Below are 23,448 nucleotides of genomic sequence, written 5' to 3'. Positions count from 1 at the left end.
GCTTGGTCCTCCACTCCAGTCTAAGCCAGAGGACAGATTCATTCTAGGTAAGTAAGAAAAGCTAGGAAGGGTCAGAGAGGGAAACCACACCTCTACCTCTAACTCCTATGGGCATGTCTAAATGGAGTAAGTTTGCAATGTGAAGAAAGATAAGCTTTCTCTTCATGATGGTAAGTTATATGTAGTAAGCTAGGCATTTTTATTACTTGAAGACAAGGGGGGAAATTCAAAGGGCTAAATCTAAGAGGCCATGCCTGTAATAAGCACGTCACTTTCAGTTGTACCTATTGAATTCATGGTGTTCAAAAAGCCAGTTTCATTACAAACAATAAAAGAGTTTAAGAGTATTCATTAAAGTTGATTTCAGATATCAAGGCTCTTGTATGTGCAATGCTGAGTCCACAAGAAACGGGCTTTCAGATATACCAAAATATAAACAAGGGTCGGGGGAAGCTCTTTCGCAGTTTAGCTGAGGCTGAGGGAGATGGCTTAACAAGGAAGGGTGTTTGACACCAAGACTAACAACCTGAGTTCAATCCCTAGAGCCCACGTGGCAGACAGTGAAGTGACTTCACCAAGTTGTCCACATACATACATGCACACAAATAAAGACACATAAAAATTTAAAGGTATAACTAAAACTTCACTGCTGCTTTAGAAACTAGACTATTATAACCAAGAAAATCAATTCTCTAAGCAAAAATAAAATGTTGAAGTATTACACTATACTTTGCATTCATTAAATAATCAAGTCAGTAATATTTCAGAGGACTATCTTGAGGAAGAAAAACAAGTGTTCTTCAAAATAAAGTTGCTACTTCTTATACAAATTAAATACTTTCCATAATTGGTAAATAGGAATAATTGTTTTTAAAACTCCACAATTGTGACACAAAGACTCTCCATATAAATTTTAAATATGATGAAACCTTTGCAAGCACAAATGCCAAAAGGTTAGCACAGCTGATTATTAAATGTTCCTGCGAGGAGAATTTCTATTAATAAAAAGTTATTCTCAGCCACAAATGAGACATCTTTATCTCCTTCCTCCACTCAAAGCTCAAGACACAGAAAGGTCCTAAGGGTCAGAAAAATGGTAGGACTGAGGCAAAACAGTGTCTTCTGGACATGAAAGGATCAATGCACTCATCAACTCACAGCAGTTGTGGTTGACTGCACAGAGCTATACAAGATCAAGCCAGTCCATTTCAGCAAGGAGGGAGGAGAGGCTCATGAGCCCCCATCCCTAAGTGAGGAGCTCTGGCTGCTAGGGGAAGGAGAATGATAGTGTTAAGGACATGGACCCTGGTAGATTGAGCATTCTCAATGTTCTAGTAGATAAGCAACATAAATTGGACTCCTTGAATAATATATACATTGTGTAGTTGTTGTAAATATAAAGATTTTGTGTGTACATATATGTATAGATGCATAGGTATATAGAGATACATGATGACATGAAATAGGGAAGGGGACAGCAGTGGGGTGGATCTGGAATTATAGGGAGTGCTGAGGGTGAATATGATCAAAATACATTGTATGCTATTTGATTTCTGGGTTTTTTTTGTTTTGTTTTGGGGGGGTTATTTTTTGGTTTTGTTGTTGTTGTTCTTTTGTTTTGTTTTGTTTTGTTTTTGGGTTTTGTTTTTTTGTTTGTTTTTGTTGTTGTTGTTTTTGGTTTTTTGAGACAGGGTTTCTCTGTGTAGCTTTGTGCCTTTCCTGGAACTCGCTTTGTAGCCCAGACTGGCCTCGAACTCACAAAGATCCACCTGCCTCTGCCTCCCCAGTGCTGGGATTAAAGGCGTATGCCACCACTGCCGAGCTTTGAAACTCACAAAGAATAAAGAATCTACACAATGTATATTTTAAAATACTATAGATCAAGTCCAGTGTAAGTCAGCTTTCTCCACAGACATAAAATCAACTTTAAATTGTAAACAAACAATGGTGCCCAGAAAATGTCTCTAATGCTCATTTACAGAAGGCAAGAAACAATTCCTCAGCCTCTTCAGCTTTCAGCTTCAGAGTCAAGAGCAGGTTTTGCATTCAAAGTATTCTAATATAATCAAGGATTCAGAAAGAGGACAGAATCTGTTCTGTGTGTTTGGAAGAGAGCTTAGGAATGACTCATCCTTCACAGATTAACAGCCCCAACAAAGCAACACTTCCACTCTACTTCTGCTAAATAAAATAAAGGTTCAATTGAAAAGACCTATTACCAAGCAGACCTGCCTAAGATTTAATAAGTGACCTGGCCCAGTTACCCATCAAGTATCCAGAATCACTTCAAATTGTCAAGATCCAACTTACCTGAACATACTTCCCAGTTATTAAGTGATCCTAGCAGTCACAAAAAAAACAGTAAAAACTATACTCAGTATTTCTTGGATGGTTATCCTTTTAACTAACTGCATGTAATCATAAAATGTGTTCTCCATAATGTTTAACAGCAATAGGCTGCTTTCTCTACTTACTGAGATGGTACTCACAATTATAACTTAAAGAGAGAATTTTAATGTAGTTAGAAGAGCCATAATAGTACCATTCCAAAGTTTCACAGGTAATTAAGGTACATGTTCAGTGCATTGAAGGAAAGGGCCCTCTGCCACCGCAAGCCTGCAAAGGTCATACCGAAGAGAGCCACCTTCACACAAGCCTCATTACCGGTGGCAAAGGCTAGCAAAAAGAGGTTTCTTTGTTCTTGGCCAAGATTAGAGCAGCTCATAGTGTCAACAGGGAAGGAATTCCAAATGTGTAGGTAAAAACCAAAACTAAAGCTTCATTAGGAGCTGGTATAATAGTGATGAGTTTCCAAGTCTACAGTTCATGAAAATCAAGTAATAAACATTAAAAATATATTTAGAATCACTGGTACTTATTATATAAATTATATAAAGATATTTAAAATTCTATAAAGACAAACTTGGCTTTTATTCTTTCTGGGGTCTTTCTGATACTCTAGGTGTTAACACTAGACCAAATATTTGTGTTTAAAAAAAAAAAGTAAGGCAGTATTATACAAATACAACACTCCTGCTGAACAATTATAGGAGAGCTATTAATAATCTCCAAATTTCAAATATACATTAGACCCTAAACTAATGAGCAAATGCAGTATTTCGCTAAAAATGGATAAAGCTGCCCAAACTGATAGACAAAGGAACAGACATACACAGAATACGTAATGATTTGGAAATACACACAACACTCCAGAAGGGCTTAGAAAATCCTTTCATAATCTTTTAGTTTTCCAATCTAACTTTTCTGACCTCTCCCTGGTCCCAGAAGTTATTGGGAGCCAAGCTCTAACATTTGCTTACTGTTATGTCCTCCATAGCAAGAGACTGCCCTTCCATCTGCCTATCTAAATCCTAAACTGCCACCTGGCCTAGGCTGACTTTCTCTGAAAATTTCTGGAAAATACCGTAATATGCTATCTGCTATATTTTCGTTGAAGCTAATTAGGTATCTCAAAAACTAAAGTAGTTTCTTCCTACACTGAACTTATAGAGAACTGAATTGTTAAACACTACCTTCTGGCATTGCGTATGTAATTTTTCAAATATTTGTTTTGAATCATAATAGATATGAAACTTGAAAGTAGCAACCATATAAATAAAAATCAATTTATATATATAACTGGCATCCATTTGTAGTAAATGTTTTGAACATATTTAGCATACATGGATTCCTGATCAAATCAGCTCATTTAGATTGAAAGCCAGAGGGTGAATCTGTCAGGAAGTCACAGTTAAAGACCAAATGAAGAAGGCACCAAAGGATACCATGTGTCTCTACGAGAAAAGGCATGGCACAAAGAGAGCAGGTTCAGTTCTAATGACACACTGAGAGAGTCCCATGAAGAACATGACTACACTGCTATCTGGGAACGGAATAAACAAGGACAAAGGAACAACCCAGAACACTCGATGACAAGAAAGCACTGCCACCATCTGAAGAGCAATAAACTCAATCACACGATCTAGTCAAGAGAAAAGGATGTCATTTGATATTTCAGTTCTTAATAGATTCTGAATAAAATGGAAAACCAAAATAGGAATCAAAACTCTTACCATCATCTTCTCAAAAAGTTTTAAGACTTCGTTCTCAGACAGCGGCTTTGGAATGTTTTCCATTGTCTCAGAAGACACTGATGAGCGATTGCTGCTTCCAGATGCAGTCTTCAGATTGGGAAGAGGGGGTCGCTCTTTCTTGCTCCCTGGAATTCTTATGCTGGCAAATTTGTCCAGCTATAAAGAAAGATAAAATAACAAACAAGTCAATATCTACTCATGCATCAACACTTATCTAGTTCCAAAAACAAGTAAAAAACACAGGGCCAATCACATTGTCACTGATTCGTCAAATGACAGTCACAATCAGAAGCTTCAAAATTAACAGTATTGAATGCTGAAAGGTTCCAGCAGGAATCCTATTTCAAGGCAGAAGGGAAATCATATAACTTCAAAAGTCTTTCAGATTTTAAAAGTCACAGAATTTCACATTAAAGATTCTGGTGCCAGATGACCTATGTTTTATAGATAAGCAAACTGAACAGTCTCCCAAAAGCAAGTCAGCTAGCAGTTATGGCACCAACTGTTACTTCTTGCCCTGCAAGCCAGACCCTACCCTTGTCCAGTGCCCTCTTGAAGACTGTCCCCTAGCAGGAGACAAAGAAGGGCACAACAGTCATAGGTTAGGAATTTAAATTTTGAACAGTAATACATGGTAACATCCCTTTTTGCTCACGCCAGTCTACATCTGAACTTTCTGGATATCTACAGAGTAGGGCCTTAATATGGCTAGATTTCTGTTGTAACAGAATGTCTTCTCTAACAAGATCAAATAGCTGACTGCTAATTGAAAATATATTAATATTAGTCCAGAAAGCTGATTTATCATTCATTCAAAATTGTCCTCACAAAGAACCTAGATTCCTATTTCAAGACCCATAAAACTTTCAAAAATCAAAAGGGCAAAAAAAAAAGGCTTTAAGAATATAAGGTTATTTAAAGCATAACCACTGATTATGTAAATTTCTCAACATTGCTATTCATATAAACCTATTGTTTTCACTATACCATAAATAGGGGACCAACAAGACTGGCTCAGTAGGTAAGGGCACTGGCGACCAATGATGATCTGAGTGGGACCCATGCACCTACATACACAAATAAATAAACGATTAAAAATGTATGGATTAATGAAGTGCAGTATACATTACAGTAGTACTAACTACATATGGTTACTGAGTTCAATGTTTAGTTCATTAGCTGCATAGCCAAATTTCATGTGTTCAAGGGTCACGTGTAGTTAGTGGCTACCACACTGGTAAAAACCACATTTAGAATATTTCTATTATTGCAGAAAGCTATATTAAAAGAGCTAGTAGAACCATTAAAGAAATCTGACATCTAGAAATCTTTATTTTTAAAATCCAATTCAATTATGGTATTATTTAATTCACTAAAGAAATAGGTCAGTTAATGAAATGTAGAAATAATGATAGTTACATTCAAAATAGGCCTCTGAATTGTCTATGAGAATATTGTCTAGGGAAAACATGATGCACTGTACTTCAACAGTCTACTTGACATGAGCTAAACTTCTAAGACTAAGTTAACTACTGCAAATCTGAGAAAGTAGTTACAATATACCATTGTTCTCATCCCACAAACAAACCACAAAAGCTGCAAAATGACAGTTGCTGTGTTTTCAACTCATCTGACAGCTGAAGACACAGAAAGGAAAGCGTTAGCTGGAGGGGAAGGGAACGGAGAAACAGGGAGAGTACCGAGATTACAGGGGAACTGGGCATGTACAAATGGTTTTTCTTGGCAACGTGCGCTCCATACTCAATAACTGTGTTCTCCTTGTACCAGGTACTATAAACAACGAAAGAGAATACATATCTAACCTCAGCAAGGTCCTAGTGACATTCTAATGTTTGTTCCATTTCACCAGTACTTCAAAGTTGAACTAAAATATTCCTCTAAACTAGGAAGACTTGTAGTCTGTCTCCCCACTTGTGGGAATGGAGTTCAACATCCTATGTGTCTCTCTAGGGATAAGCCTTGTCTGTTCTGAGCCTTACATCAAGGCGTATAATTCAAGCTGAATGTAGCATTAAGTAATTGAAATAAGGTTTGGAAAATATTCCTTCAAAGAAAAACGGAAGGTGAGGGCATAAAAAATGAGATGTTAATAAGCAGCATAAGCACTGTCTTCATGACCATTCGTTTTAGTTCACAAAAATATCCTTGTCCTCCACCATGGGTCAGGAATACGGGAACAAACAGCAGTTGAGTGTTCAGTGACACACTGATTACTGCATGGCTATTGGCTGAGCGATTAGAAAGCTCTAAGTTCTCTCAGAAAGCCCCAGAGGGCAAATCTGCCACTAACTCTTCCCAATTCTTAGCCACATCTGCAGCAGGCCAAAGGTTGGCCAGAGCAGAAGCTGAGTGACATCCTTCCTGAGGCACCAAAGCCTTTCAGCAACTGTAAGCTGTCCTCCTATGACATAGACCAGGGAAAGACCTGAGTGAAATGTCCATGACACACCCATGCCTGGAAAGGATGGTGATAGCTGCTATCTGAAGGCTAAGTGCAGCTCACCAGGTCATGGTTTCCTGGAGAGAGAGAGCTTTTAGTAACAAAGAATAACTCAGCATTAACCCTAAAAATGAGCATTAGATTCAAAACAGAGAGCTACCCCAGAATTCTGAAACTTGCTAGTTCAGTGGCAAAGTCAAAAACCAGACTGCCAGGGGCTGGGGCACTTGTTGCACAAGCAAGAGGATCAGAGTTCAAATCACCAGTATCGGCATAGGAAACCAGGCGTTGTTTTAGGGATGCTGGTAAACCCAGCTGCTCAAGCTGTTAGGTGAGGGGGACAGGAGGTCACTGGGACTTGCCAGCCCTCAGCATAACGCTAGGTTCAGTGAAAGACACAGTCACTAAGAATAAGAGAAGCCTCGAGATGCCTAGCAGTTAAAAGAGCATACTGCTCTTGCAGAGGACCAAGTTCAGTTAGCTGCACCCAAGTAGCGTTACTCACAACCACCTGTGATTCTAACTCCAGAGGATATGATGCCTTCTTCTGGACTCCACAGGCACCTGCACTCACATGTGCACACACACACACACACACACACACACACACACACACACAATTAAAAATTAGGTATTTCTAGATGATAGACAGACAGATAGACAGAGGCAGAGAATAGTAACACAAGACACTCAATGTCCTCCTCTGGCCTTCATGAATTTGTGCACACACAAATACACACATACACACACACACACACACACACACACACATCCATCATACTCACAGACATAAACACTCACACATATAATCATACACTAAAAAAAAAAAAAAAATGTAGCTTGGCAGATTTTCAGTAATGTTCAGATCCCAAGCATTCAAATCATGTGAAGCCACAGAAGAGCTGAATCCAAACTAAAGGAACAAGGTCTAGGCTTTGCTTGTGCTAAACCAACTGGCCTCCAACTCTAACAGGCTGGAAGAAGGGAAAAGCTTTCTTTTCTGAGAAGACAGGAAATGACACCTTTGACTTGTGAAGGAAATTCTCTATCAAATTCCTTCCATAAGCAGAAGCAAAATGAAGACAATGCAGACAAAAGCTGAGGGACTCCAGAAGGCCTGTCATGTACAACAGAAACTGTTAAGCTTTTAAGGTAAAGGGAATAATGAAAAGTAGAATTCCAGATCTACAAAAAGAAGTGAAAACCCAGTGGAGAATGTGTCAGCTGGCTGCTGTTGGACAAAGAGCTGCACAGTCAAGAAAGAGGTGGTAAGCAAGGAGGTATGCTGCCATATAGATATGGAGCAAGGAGAATGCAGAATGCATTTGCAGAAAACCCTGGCATCTAACTCACCAGGATAAACATTCTCTACTCTGACAGAACTAGAAAATGTGTCCAGAAGCCACAGTCCCTATGCATATTTGTACTCTGTCTTGATAGTTCTTTGAAAACAAGTAGGAGATACCAAAATAATTTTTGTAAACCAGGGGACTGGTTAGTCTACCTTTAGTCACTACTGTAGCTCTATAACTTCTATAGCCATACATGTAGTGTCAATTTCTCAATACAGAAACTTTTCCGACTCTTTTCAGACACAAAGTATAATTAATTAACATGGGAAACATAACGAAGTGAAGTTAAACAGAGCATCATGAATGCAACATCAATATTGCCAATGCAAACCCGTCAGTAAGTGTGGAAAGTGAACTGACCTGAAGAAACACTCACAAGCCAGTGTGTCGTGCACAACCAGTGGCTCCATAAGTGACACAAGAGTTCACAAAATATTCGATTTCAGCAAAAGCCTGTACTTCTAAAATTAAGAATGCCAACAAGTAATAAAACCTGCAAAAGTGAGTTTCTATACGTGCCCTCAGTTTTCTTTCTATATGTCAGATAGGAAGGTAATAGCATGAAAGATAGCAGGGGATAGGTAATATTCATTTAGTCTACACAGTAAAGAAAATGCATGTCTAAAGAGAAGACAAGCATAGTAAACTCCATAGTAGCAAACTCATAGAACAGCACAAAGAAAACTCAACCCAGTATGTGTGTAATGAAACTACATTTGCATCTGTAAACAAAAATGTATAGAAATAATAAAGTACAATTAGCAGCACCTCTCCCCTGAACATTTAGTATGAAGCTTTAGGGAAAGGTCCAATTTACACAAGTGAAAAAGCCAATTTGCACCTCACCCTCTTACAGCTAGCCAATGTCAAAATGAGGAAAATGAGCACATCCCCCTTCCAGCTTCTAAATATATAAAGGTCAAGATAATAACATGAGCTACAAAAGGATCAGAAATTTATACTTTTAATGTAATATTTTTTATTTATTCTCCTTAATTAAAAAAGATGAAAGACAAAATATGAAAAGAGCCATGACTAGTGGATTCCAGGTGAATAAAAAGCTGCCAAACCTAATGATTTGAGTTCAATGATTTGAGGCCCAACATGGTGGAAGGAGAGAATCTACTCCCACAAGGTGTCCTCTTACTTCCACACACAGGTCATGGTACCTACACACAAACGCATACACCCAGAGAGACATACACACACATTGAGAAGATAGATAGATAGATAGATAGATAGATAGATAGATAGATAGATAGATAGATAGACAGACAGACAAACAGACAGATGATAGATATAGATAGACAAACAGATATACAGACATACATGTATATGTACATACATAGATAGTGTGGTGGTTTGAAAGAAAATGGCCCCACAGGAAGTGGCACTATTAGGAGATGTGGCGTTGTTGGAGTAGGTGTGGCCTTTTTGGAGGAAGTATGTCACTGTCAGGGTGAGCTTTGATCTCCTATGCTCAAGCTACACCCAGCAACACAGTTCACTTCCTGTTGCCTGCAGATCAAGATGTAGAACTCCCAGGTCCTTTTTCAGCACCATATCTGCCTGTACAGCACCATGTCCCACCATGAAGATAATGGACTAAGCCTCTGAAACTGTAAGCCAGCCCAATTACATGTTTTCCTTTATAAGAGTTTCCATCATCATAGTGTCTCTTCACAGCAATAGAAACCCTAATTAAGATAGATGATTGATAGATAGATGGATTGATAGATAGATAGATAGATAGATAGATAGATAGATAGATAGATAGATAGATAGATGGATGGATGGATAAGATAGATAGATAAAGTATATTTTTAAAAGCAGTAAGTATATTTTAAAATACAATATCTTCTTTCTATACTGGTACAATACATTGACTCTTGAATATCTCAAGTCTAAAGTAAAAGCTTACAAGCATTCACAGATATGCTCTATTAAACATTCTGGGTAAATTCTTAGCACAAAATCTGAGCACTATTACAAAGCCAGATCAAAATGATCTTGACGATCAAATTATTTTACATGTGCTTAGGAAGGTTCATTTAAAAAAAAATGATGCTAGAGTGATTTCACTCACAAATAGAAAAATCATTCCTAATTTATCTCTCATGGGATTGCACATACTATTTACTTTTGAAGCAAAGCACAAAATAACACATAGTCAAACTTTAAAAATATTCTGTACTTGGAACTGATGGTAGAAACTGACTGACAGTCTGACATCAGACTGACAGCAAGTTGACTGTTAGTGTGTTTTCCAATTTGGCTAAGGAAGGTTTGTCTTCTACAATTTATGTGCTTTTTATCTTCACATAAAAATTAGATAATTTATATGGAATTCCCCCCTTAAAGTCAAACAAGAAACTCAACTTAGGCAGGTAAAGTACACAAGCAATTCACATTGGTTGAAGAATTGATTAAACACACACAACAGAGGGAATTCTTTTACACTGCAATTTAGAGGTAGAACACCACACTTAATTAACAAGGCTTTGCCTGTGTCTAGGGTATACTAAGTTTTATAAATTAATATCACTTATCTTCAGGGGAAGTTAAATGAGCACCCTACTGAGTATTATCTCATGCTGAGTAATCACACTGATAATCAGTAATGACAGCTTAAATAAATTAATTAAACAAAAAAAGACTCTAAAAAACTACTGGATTTTCAGCTATAACACAGTAATAGTGAAAACTCATTATTTAAAGTTTCCATTGTTACAGCTTTGTAAATGTCAACAGCATTTTATTAATTTAAAAGGGCAGTGTAATTTTCAGGTATTTAACAATTTTACTAGTTTTGAAAGTTTATATATGGCTAGAATACATATCCTTAGAACCAAGAACATTGAGGTTTTCATGGACTCTAGGAGAAATAACCAAATAGAAACTCCTTCTAACTATAAAATCAATTTTATCCAAATACACACCTGAAATATAAAATAGGTTGTTCAAAATTATATGTCAAGCCGGGCGGTGGTGGCGCACGCCTTTAATCCCAGCACTCAGGAGGCAGAGGCAGGCGGATCTCTGTGAGTTCGAGGCCAGCCTGGGCTACCAAGTGAGTCCCAGGAAAGGCGCAAAGCTACACAGAGAAACCCTGTCTCGAAAAACCAAAAAAACAAAAAATTTATATGTCAATTTTCATACAATTTTAAATTAGACTTCAGGGGGAAATGACCAACTAAAATAGTGTGGGTTTCTAATCAGCTTTATTACTAACTCAACAACTTGCTGCTTAAAGCCATGGCCGCAGAGTCTAAGCACTGAATCCTGCAGGCAGCAGCTTGTGGTGCTGCCATTACCAAGGCACTTAATAAACTCTAAGTTCACTTAGATGGTGCCTATTTCAGAGATGGGTTAACAAGAAATAAAACTGCTAATCCCTTTCAGCCACAAGTGAAAAAGCCTGAGAAGGCATTCTTGACCATTCCAATGCAAGACATGGACATGCCCCACTGTCTTGCAAGGCACACTATACTCTCGTGTACTTTCAAATTGGTGATGAAATCCTGTTATCAGTTCATGGACTTGGTAACTACTCACACTATCTCTTTCCCAGTACAATATAATGGCCCTACTAGATCAATCGTCAGCTAAGTCATTGTGTACTGAGTCTCTGAAGATGCACAGAGTGATCCTCTGACTTGTGTAACCAACAGGAAATTGTGGAAATTAAGATTCTGGTTTACAGAACCAGATCATAAATGGCATTTATGCCAGCTGACAAATATGGGAATGTGTTATAGAATATTACTTTAACTATGTAAAGGTGTGTTACATTTGTTTCACCTTGCCTACTGTAACTGTAATTCTTGCTTGATAACTGTTCTGTTATATATAATTTTACTATGTTAAAGTTAAAACTTTTCTTTTTAATTAAACAGAAAAGGGGAGATGCTGTGGGATAATGTTTTTGTACACTGGTTTAATAAAATGCTGATTGGCCAGTAGCCAGGCAGAAGTATATGCAGAATAAGTAGACAAGGAGAATTCTTGATACAGAAAGGCTGAGTCAGGAGACGCCAGCCCGCCTTTCTGGGAGCAGCATGTAATGGCACACCGGTAGAGCCACAGAACACATGGCAACAATATAGATTAACAGAAATGGGCTGAGTTTAAGTGTAAGAGCTAGTCAGCAGTAGGCCTGAGCTAGTGGCCAAGCAGTTTTAATTAATATAAGCCTCTATGTGCTTACTTGGGGGATGCAAGTGGGAGAGATTTGTTCTGACTGCCAGCCAGCCGGGACACAGGAAAACTTTCAGCTACAGCACCTAATTGGTCTAATAAAAAGCTGAATGGCCAATAGCTAGGCAGTAGAGAGACAAGTGGAGCTGGTGGGCAGAGAAAATAAGTAGAGGTGGAATCTAGGCTCAAGAGAGGAGAACAAGTAAGAGAAGGAGATGCCATACGCCAGGCAGGCAACCACCAGACAGACAGGAAGGGAGCAAGAAAGTAAGACATAAAATATAATGAATAAAATATAATACAATGAAGAAGAGACAAAAAGCCCCAAAGCAAAACACAGATGAATAGAAACAGGTTAAAATAACTTACAGGAGCTAGTGGAACAAGCATAAACTAAGGCCAAGCATTCATAACTAATAATAAGTCTCTATGCCATGATTTGGGGACTAGCAGTCCAAGAAAGCCTACTACAAGAAAATCCAAAGAGCACGTAAAGAGAGGTCCATGGACAAAGAACTAAGAAACTTTACCCACATATAAAGATGTCTATTTATATCAGTGATGAATAAAGTCCCTGCCAAGCTTACAGATCACCATAACTCCTGCAAATCTCTACATTATAGCTTCATGAGACCCTGAGCAAGAACCATCTAGCTAAGAAACTAATAAAATCATGGTCCAAAGAGACTATTTCAGATAACACTGTCTGCTGTAGGCCACTAAGTTTGGGAACCATTTGTTCCGTACCAAAAGACAACTATTATAATCTCTGCTAAATATTCAGCCTTCATAACAGCATCTGATAGACAGCAGTCTATTAATTTCAAGTGATGAACTTACTGAAATTATAAATGAGGAATTCCTAAATTATAAAAATCAACTGAAAAATAGTACCATCTCTGCAATGTTTCACCACTTGGGGAAAGTGTTTAACAAAAAGAAAAAAAAAAAGAGTTGTAATTCAAGGTAACAAATATTTTAAGCGTTCAAAAAAATCATAAGCAAATAAACAACAGACAGAAGCAAATGATGATTTCTGAAACCAGAGGAAATTGCCAAGCCTAAGAGAGGCAACAGAAATGTGGTATATTAGAGAACCACATAAGGCTAAAACAAAAGTCATATGAAAGTGTACATCAGCAGCTAAGCAGTGTGCCAACCTGCCCAATGAACCTTTGTAGTGGTTCTATTAAGAATGGCCTTCATAAGCTCTTAGAATTGAGTGGTTAGTCACCAGGGAGTAGCACTATTTGAAAGGATAAGAGGATTAGGGTATGTGGCCTTGTTAGAGGAAGAATGTCACTGGGGTGGGCTCTGAGGTTTCAAAAGCCCATGCCTAGCCCAAATTCTCTCTTTCTCTCTCTACCTACAGATCATGATGTAGCTCTCAGCTACTTCTCCAGCACCATGTCTGCCTACATGCCATGCTCTCTGCCATAATGATGATAGACTAAACCTCTGAAACTATAAGCAAGCTCACAATTAAATGTTTTCTTTTATAAGAGTTGCCTTGGTCATGACATCTCTTCATAGAAATAGAACAGTGACTAGGACACCATTACTAAATACTAGAAACATCACTCCCACAAAAATATAACACAATAAGAGGAAAAGATGCCCATTCATTATTTCAGGTGTGATAAGCTAACTATCACTATCTTGGCACAAGCTTAACTATTAGAAGCTAACTTCAATATCCTCAAAATTACAGAAAGGTTTTTTCCAACTATTAATCTACATTTTATGAATTTTATAGTCAAAAGCTCCTTTGAAAATTTACTGCCACTCCTCCAAAAAAGTTAATCAACTTAAATATTTTGTTCATATTTAAGTTTCACATTTTTTTAAACATGCTAAATAAAGAACATCCTTAATTATGTTCATAAAGCTTTTTTAATGGCTGGAAAATAGACTCATATAATCAAGCATTCTACAGCTAGCAGCTATGTCAGGGAGCTGTCTGTGCAGACTCTGCAGAGGGAAGAACTGAGAGCTAAAAACAATCAGCAACAGCCTCCCAGCCAAGAGATGAACGCGATGGGAAAAGATATCCACACTGTAGGATTTCAGATAGCAGTTGCCTAAACCAACATCTCAGTGATGAGCTCAAAAGACCTCAAAGCAAAACCATTATGCTACACTGTCTCCTGCTTTCTGATCCAAGAACCTATAAATGACTTTATTTCATGCCATGACGCTTGGAGAAAATGTGCTATAGAGCAATAAATTATTAGTATGAAGCTCTTTCCAAAATACTTTTAAATCTCATATATATAAGATATAGTAGGCTAATATATCATGTAAATTTATATATAGATATATATAATTATAAGGAAAGCTAAAGTAAAATGGAGCCATCAAAATGTTAACAAGCTTTAATATAGTCTCATTACCATACCAAATGAAAGATGAAGGCAAGTCTAAATCTAAAAATTATTGAATATAAGGCATATTTAGAAATATTTTTAATAACTGTAAGGTGATTTGAAAATATCTGATTTTTGTTGGTCCCAGGTAAATACTATTGTGGTACTGGGCTTGTGTTTTATTTTGATTTGTTTGTTTGGTGCACTAATAGATGGTATTTTCCCCCATATTCACAATAGAGAAAAACACCAATTTTGACTTAAAGTTTAACAAAAATAAAGATTCAACCTTTCTAAATATATCTTAAGCTCTTGCACAGATTACCTGATGAAGCACAGACCCCAGGTTGAGAAGCCTGCCTGGTAGGTGGATGCAGCATGCTAACAGAATTGATGGTCAAAAAGAAGAAAGTAACTCAAGTTCTGAGGCTGTCGGTTACACAGTGGGAGGATGGAGCACCCACACGAGAGACCAACAAGGAGGAACACAACAGGCTGCACACTCTGATGGTTTGTATTCAAGAAGAACTGGCCTTTTGAAGGAAGGAGCCACCAGGGGGAAAAAAGCCATCAAAGACCATCTAGGTTCCAATTAGAGAAAGAAGGAAAGAAAACATTAGACAACTTGTGAGTCTCAGAGGGCAAAGTAGGAGGGTCTGGGAAGTCTGGAGGAGTTGAGAAGAATAAATAGACCTGAAGAGAGACAGAAGCAAAGGGGTTCTTACTGGGTAAAGGAATTGATTGTGACTTCTGTCTGATGTTGATCTGTGTAAGCTGAAAGCTGTTAGTTATCTTGACTAATAGTATGCCATGAACAGTGATAACTAATAAAAATCAAAACTGAATCACAAGGCAACCCATGTGGATTAGACTTCACCAGTGTATCTCTACCCACACTGCTATCACCCTAGTCCAGGCCCCTTGCATCACCGATGCAACTCCTGAGCAGTGTCCAAGTCTCCCCTGCTTCCCTATGCCTGCCTCTCTAAGACATTCCCTGTTGGGATTTTTATCCTACTAAACACAAACAAGTCTTAATCCTCACCCCTCCCAATGTTTCCCATTACTCAAAAGATTATGTTCAAATATCTTAGCATGATGCTTAGATCAGGTTTGACCCAAACCTTTCCTCATTACCCAGTAATCTCTTCACTATTCTCCACATACGACATGTGATCTAGATGTAGGGAATAACCTACAGTCACCTAAACATGTATGCTCATGTCATCTCTTCCTATGTCTAGAATTTATCACATCTTTGCCAGACTGATATCAAATCAATCTTCAGCTCTCAGATTGTGGGACAGTTCATACAGTGGTCTTTCCAAGAGATACCTACAGATCTAGAGCTTGCAATTTCATGGCACATATACTATTCTGAATCTGTCTATTACCATATACAAGTATTGGAAGAGACTTAAATCCTGGAGAAGGAGATTGTTATTTTAGTCACAAAACAACCCTTAGAACTTACCATGGTTTTAAACAGAGTGAATGCTCTAATAACGCTTGTAGAGTAAATTAGTAATTATATTCCTGTCTTCCAGGTATGGGATACAACCACTGATTCTTCCCTTAATAAAGTATTATTTTTAATAACAGCATAGCAAGGAGTATGCTAGGTGATTATGGCTTTTACATATTGAATAAGAAATACATACTAATCCCAACATTGGAAATTCACAGCATAGTCCTCTTACAGAAAATAAAAATAAAAACTCGAAAAAAGTATAAGAAAGCATGATGCAAGGGAATGGTGTAGTTTGTATTTTGAATGACTCCCAAACACATGTGTCTGAAGGTTTGGTTTGCCCATGGTGAACCTAAAGGTGTGACTGTCAGGAAAGAGGACTTAGCAGAAGTTAGGTCACTGAGTACATTGGAACTCGGGAACCCTTCTGTTCCCTTTGCCTCTTAGCTACCCTAAAGCAAAGATGCCCCGTGGCACACACTGCTGCCATAGGCAGTGAGCTACTACAGGGCAAAGCAATAGGACCGTCATCACGAACACCCCAAACAGTAAGAGAAAATGCACTCCCCCTGAAGCTGATCATCTCGAGGATCTTGGCATAGTCACACAAAACTAACACAAGCAGGAAGGAAATACACACTAGACCACTAAAAAGGAATTTATTTACTTCTAATTCAAATAATAGAAGTTCAACATAAAATGAAATATAAATTAGCTCTGAAAATAAATTTTGCACTTTACTTGAGTGGCATAGCTCAATATGACTCACACACAAATATCATCTAAAGATATGAACAACTGCTTCCTAAGTACCAAGTTTACATGCTTCAACTAGGAATCCATTTTGTTCATATCTAGGAAACAAATTTATCACTGGGTAAAAGTTAACAATTACCAGTCTAGATTCCAACCTATTCTTCAAACCTCAGCTGAAAAGTCATCTTCTCTGTTGTTTTCCCCAAGATCAACTTGACCCTGCTACTTGCACTAAACCCTATGGAGAGTAGCATCCACTATCACACTATACTGCAAACACTGTGAAGTGCCCATGTCCCCAATGTTCCCAGGCAGATACAGTCTTACAAACTTTCATATTTCTATAAGAGTATTAGACACTCAATAAATGCTTAATGAAGAGGTAGACAAAAAATGAATAAACAAGTATGCACACTCGGTTACATCTTTGTTACATCTGAAAGCTCTTGATCTTATTCCCACATTTCTCCTGATTTGAGGAGATGCTCTCTAAATTATTCCATAAATATTTAAAAATCCTGAGATAGCACTTAAAAGCTACTGCTGAAAACCTAAGTACAGGAAGTCATAATTAACTCATATTAATGGGCTCTGAAAGCCCCACCTGACTTTGTAAATAACTTGAATTCTTATAGAACTTGTCTCAATATATTGTATTATACACACACAGAGCTACCCTGGCCCACACTGATATTTTTACTTTACCTAGGAGAATATTCCACATATAGCTTGGCAAATAAATATGAAAAAAATCAAACTTTTATCAGTTGTTTGTAATTTACAAAGGAAAACATAAAAACTCAATAAAAATATAAAATAAAATTTTATGTACAGAAAGACTTCTACCCTAGTAAACCAGTAAAATAATTAAGTATTAAAGTTGTGTAGACAAATTTTTAAACAGTCTTATTAAGAAACACAGAGCCAAATACAGAGTTAAAAGCCCAAGAGATCAGAGCACTAGCGAAGAGCCAAGACTACCTTTAGCTTACCACTCGCCTCCCCTGAGAAAGAGTTCCTTCCTATCTGACTTGTCTTTTTATTGCCTTTCTGTTCTGCCTTCTCATTGGCTCTAAACCCAACCACATGACTTCATTGTCACTGACTGTCTAAACAAACCCCAGGTCTCTATGGTTGGTCCTGGGATTAAAGGTTTCATGTCACCACGCTTGGTTGTGTCCTTGACCACACAGAGACTCTGCCTGCCATGTGATCAGATTAAGGGCATGGGCCACCACCACCTGACTTCTGTTCCTGACTCACTAATGACCTCTGATCTCCAAGCAAACTTTATTTATTAACATACAAATAAAATCACATTTCAGCACAATTAAAATATCACCACAAAGTTGAGCTCTTGTATTTTAAAGTTAACAAAAGCTAGGCACACATCTGAATAAGCTTAATGAAGTTTTTCTCCTTCATGTATGTGACGTCTACTTCCACAGATATCTCACAAGGCCTACCAAATCTCATGTAGACCAAGCCCACACTATCATACAGAAAATATCCCGAACTGTCTGGCCACAGTTCCTACACCTAATGACTTGAACAGTCCACAGAGACGGGCCAGAAGCAAGAGACCTGGAGAGATGAGCTTCTCAAAGAACTGGGGAGAACCCACCCCAAACCAAGCAAAACATATGGTGGCTCCAAGACCCCGTTTCCATGGGAGCTTTAAAGGGAATCAGAACCTGGGAGCAAGCCACAGCTGTTGCTAGAAGTATCAAAAGACTTCCTTACTGAAGTTGTTTGTATTTCTTAAAGCCAAAACAAACTGCCCATCCTTTGCCTGTTGGCATCTGTGGTAGTTTGAATGCAATTGGGCCCCATAATCTCAGAGAGTGGCACTATGGAGGTGTGACTTTGTTGGAGTCGGTGTGGCCTTGTTGGAGGAAGTGTGTCACTGTGGGGGTGGGCTTTGAGGTTTGCTATGCACAGGATCAAGCTCAGTGTGTCAGCTGACTTCTTGCTGCCTGCTAGATGTAGGACTCTCAGCCATTTCTCCAGCACTACATCTGCCTGCATGCTGCCATGCTCCCCACCATGATGATAATGGACTGAACACAAACTGTAGCCACTCCAATCAAATGTTTTCCTTTATGAGAGTTGCTGTGGTCATGGTGTCTCTTCACAGCAATAAAAACCTAAGTCAGAACCTCTCAAATACGATTATCCCTTTGGAATACAGATTTTCAGTTTTCTCTGAAATGTTTGAAATAACTGGTTTCTCATCATAGCTTCTTAGATCTAGTAGGCCGTCACAACTATAAAAACTTTCTCTGGATTAAGGTTAATGGCTGTGATACAATTTTAGAACTGAAATGTCCCATACAGAGATGGCTTGAAAGACAAAATAATGAGATCTACTTCTGCGGTTCACACTTAGCACTCTCAGTTGGGGAAGGAAGACTACTCCAGCAGGAGCATAATGTTCTTCACGAACATGTTCCCTGGAGCAGGCCTGCCAGAATTTCCCTGGCTACCACTGTGATGTGAACAAGTAACTTCAACTCTCTTGCCTCCCTGCCCCATTGTTTAAAATGTTAATAATACTAAGACACTTAAGTGAAGATTAAATGCATTTACATGGCTAGTATTTGGGATCTGAAGTACAAGCTAATAATTATATAGTACTAAATGTATCTTTCAATCAGTAGCCATAATTCCCTAGTGATAAATTTTCTTTAGTTCTTTAAACTTTTATCTTAAATGTATTTGGGGCACAGGAAAGCAAGACTGCCATATCAGCAGGATGGGGACATGTATTCTACTGAAGAGCTCTCAGCCCCTAACAGAAGCTCACAGTCAGTTACTATATTCCCTAAGTAATATTTCTATTCCTTGAAGAACCACATATTAGCTGAGGCTAAGTTAAAGGGGGGAGGAGGGTCCTACCACAGAGGCCTTCTAAGACATGTGTAAAGGCTAAGGAAGGCGTCTCATCCCCAGCCCCAAAGCAGCCATCTTGCAGGGCCCTGCCACCCTACCTCCATGCCCTGGGGACTCTGCCAACTGTTTCTGTGGGCCCAGCTTTCCTCTACCAGCACCCCGTCTCTGGGTCAAGCGCCTGTCCCCTGCAATACTCTACCTGGGAACCGCATGGACTCCCTGGCTGGGAATCAGGGAAGGATGTTCACTCTCCCTCCTACACTTGCTCCAGTCACACAGCAGACCACTTGCAGGGGCCTGTCCTCACAAGCCATCCCCATTCCCTAGAGATGCCACAGAAGCCACAACTTGAAAATGTGCAGAGACTCTGGAACACTCAGTCCTAAATGGGAATGTCTTCACCAAACCCCTGACGCTCTCAGGGCTCTAGGAACGCTGCAGAAGAGGAGGCAGGAAGACTAAGAGCCAGTGAGGGGGGAAGACAGCAAGCAAACAGCATCCTCAAGATAAAACATGACAGACATTCGAACTCACTGAGACTGTGGCAGCCGGCACAGCTCAAATCCAGATGGAGTCCAAGCAAGCACTGAGAGGAGAAGTGGACGTGAGTTCTCATTTCTAACCCTGAAGCTAGCTATCTCTAATGGCAACCGCTCAGAAGGAAAAACCCAGTTCTCTCCGATGGAGTCTCAGGGCATATACAAACCACACTTAAGGACAGGCCCCATGCCCAGCAGTAGATGGCCAATACAATGGTATTTATGGAGACATTTTGTCACATGCTTTGGTTTTGCTTATCTATTATGGTTTCTGGTTTTGTCTTTTTATGGGTGTGTATGTGTATGTATTAAATGTGATTTTTCATAGTTTTGTTTTTTTCCTGTTTTTTTGCTTTGCTTTATTCTGGTTTGTTTTTTTTTATTGACCCATTTGTTTTCTAAAGAGAAAGAGGAAGAAGGCATGGAGTTGGATGGGTGAGAAGGTGGGGAAGATATGGGAATGGGAAACAGCGATCAGAATATACTACATGAAAAAAAATATTTTTAATTAAAAAAAATGCTAAGGAACAATCTATAGATAACAGCCCCAAATAAGAAATCTCAAATGGAGTATAATATCATCAGCAACTCAATACAAATAGATAACTCTGGTTGCTGTGCAAGACCATAGTTTCTTGGGGACAAAGAGGACGCAGTTAAAGAATCCAAACAAATAAAAATGAGGACACTGGCAGAAGGGATTTAAAGAGTCAAGAAATAATCAAAAAGAAACACCAGAAAGGTAAAGCTACCTTCTAAGAGAATGTGAGAATAAAAACAAATGTTGGATGTAAGTGAAGGGCTTAGCAGAGGGCATTAGTTCCTAGAGTAAATGGGACACACACATGAAGGTATCCAGTAGGCCAATGCATTAATATGTCTCAACTGGAGGAAAGGTCAGAGGTATCAATGGTAGTTGGAATCTTCAGAGGTGATCATCCAAGTAAGGCACCACATAGAGAGAAGAACAGGGTCTGCAGGAGAGAAACTGGAGAAATAATAGTTGAAGACAGGAAGACAAAACACACACACACACAATAGAAATAAAAAAGGAAAGGTCAGAGAAGTATGAAACTGAGAAATCTGGTCTCACCAAGGACAAGAAATCTCTGTTCTTCAAAAAGGAAAGTAACAATTACATCAAGTAAGGTTGATAAACCCAGTAAATTTGCAAGGGATAAAAATAAATGACTAATACTAGGAATTTTAAAAGGTCATTTCATAATGCTTACCAAATCACAACTATGGTAATATTGCATGGTCAGCCCTCTATAGTCAAATAGCTGTGGATTAAAACTTGCGTAAAACTACAAGTTTCATTTCTGTAAAATTGTTTCAGGCCAGCAATACAGTTGCCAGAGTCTCAATGGGGGTTGGAACTTCCAGATCCAAGCTGGAATGGCTACCCACTACAGCAAGGAATTTACACTGGGAAGAGCTGGGGCCACAGCCAGGAGGGAAGACCCAGTGCTCAGGCTTCTCACTGAGCTTGGCCTTTGAACTTTGAAATTCTAAAAGGGAAAATGATATCCTTGTTTCTACCTGAGTTGTGTTTGCAGAGATGTCTGTACCCTGTGGACATGAAGGGAGGCCACACACCTGCATCCTGATCCTATGGACAGGTTACCCAGCATACCCTTGACATCCCTCCCTCCCAGGTCCTTGGGCTCAGCTCTGACCAGAAAAGTGGGGAGGCCATGAAGGAGGAAGACTATGGTTTTCATTTTCTCCTGGTGTCCTTTTGCTAAAGTATATAGGTAGATGTGCATAGGCTCTACACAAATAACTGAACACTGTAGATGTGGGATCTGTGTGGTGTCTTGGAAGCAAGCCTCATGCATATGAAGGGACAACAACATGCTCTTACCTGCAAAGCTCTAAAACACATGAAGTAAAATGACAGAAATGAAAAAAGGAATAAACAAAACCCAAAACTGTTAGAAAAAGGCGGCAGAGAAACCAAGGATGAAGAACACAGGAACAACATCAACTCTCAGGACGTATTTACTGTCTAGACTCTGAAGCAGAGACAGAATTACACTCAGACTAGTCACCAAGACAGTGCAAAATGTGAGGCATAAAACAAAACCTACTGAGGGTGGAAACCACCCACTCTACAGCCTGTCCAAGAAAGTTACAAACTGGATGAAGATGTGAGGAAAATCCCAATCATTTGAGATGTAAACAATACGTAACCACAAATACAAACACAGGTCAAAGAAAATGTCAACTGGGAAGTAAAAATGTTTCCAACTGAATGTTCTAGTTAGCTTTTCTGTTGCTGTGATAAAACCAACCCAAAGACACTTAGGGAAAAGAAGGGTTTACCTGGCCAAACAGTAACAGTCCACCATAGGGGGAAGCCAAGGCAGGACTCTGGAGGCAGGAACAGAAGCAGAGGCCATGGAGGAGTGCCGCTCACTGGCTTGCTCAACTTGCTTTCTTATCCTCAGGACCATCTATCTGCCCAGGAGTAACAACACTCACATGGGCTGGGCCTCCCCATATCAGTCATTAATCAACAAAAATGCCCCAGAGACCTGCAACCAGGACAATCCGATGGAGGCAACTGCTCAAATGTAGGTCCTTCTTTCCAGGTGTCTAGTATGTGTCACCCATTGAAAACTAACCAGTCAGTTGAGAGACACTAACACATTCGTCAGATAGAAGCTTAAAGCATAAGGTTCCTATGTGAGCAACTAGTATCTTAAGCTCTTCCTTAAGAAACAATACAGTAGATAAAACGAAAGGCAGAAAAAAAACTAATATGTGATACAAGTAAACAAAAAATGTAGTCACTGGGAAGAAACACTGGTTCTTTCAATAATCAGTAACATTGACACACTTCAACAAAACAAGGAAAAAAGCAGAGGACACAAATCACTATCATCTTTGGGCAAGGGCATCAATACAGCCTACATTAAAAGGGTAAGAAAATACCATAAACAATGTTAACTCTGTAAATTCAACAACATAAATGAAGTTTTAAGAAGAAATCACTTGAAAGATAAACTACCAAGACTCACTGAAGTAGATTACTTGACTAGTTCGTCATTTAGTAATAGATATTGCAAACAACAATGAGAAATAAGCACACGCAGACAGTCAACATCATCAGTAATCAAGGAAAACTGTGTTAATTTGTTTTAAGGTTAAGCATAAAATTAGAACATGAGAGCCTCACCCAAAAAATGAAAATGTGTAAGTGTATGTCCATATACATATGGATGTGACTTATTTACAAAGGAACCCCAAACTTGGAAAAACTAAATATGCGTTAGTATCAACAAAATAATAAGCTAGATCCCATCTGACATACT

At 38.7% G+C, this 23,448-nt stretch overlaps 1 protein-coding gene across 3 annotated transcripts in view; it reads right to left on the bottom strand.

The window, feature by feature from the left end:
- Diaph3 (diaphanous related formin 3) overlaps positions 1-23,448 on the bottom strand; it is a 486,098-nt gene that overhangs the window by 428,840 nt on the left and 33,810 nt on the right. For all 3 annotated transcript variants that reach the window (XM_028878991.2, XM_028878999.2, XM_037208361.1), the window contains one exon: positions 4,074-4,250. In XM_028878991.2, coding sequence (XP_028734824.1) covers positions 4,074-4,250 — 177 coding nt within the window. The remainder of the gene's footprint in view (positions 1-4,073; positions 4,251-23,448) is intronic.

Source organism: Peromyscus leucopus, chromosome 9 (assembly GCF_004664715.2).
Source record: "Peromyscus leucopus breed LL Stock chromosome 9, UCI_PerLeu_2.1, whole genome shotgun sequence".
NCBI classification, from domain to species: Eukaryota; Metazoa; Chordata; class Mammalia; order Rodentia; family Cricetidae; genus Peromyscus; species Peromyscus leucopus.
Note: the sequence above shows the minus strand (reverse complement) of the source record. Positions and strands in the feature narration are given on the sequence as shown.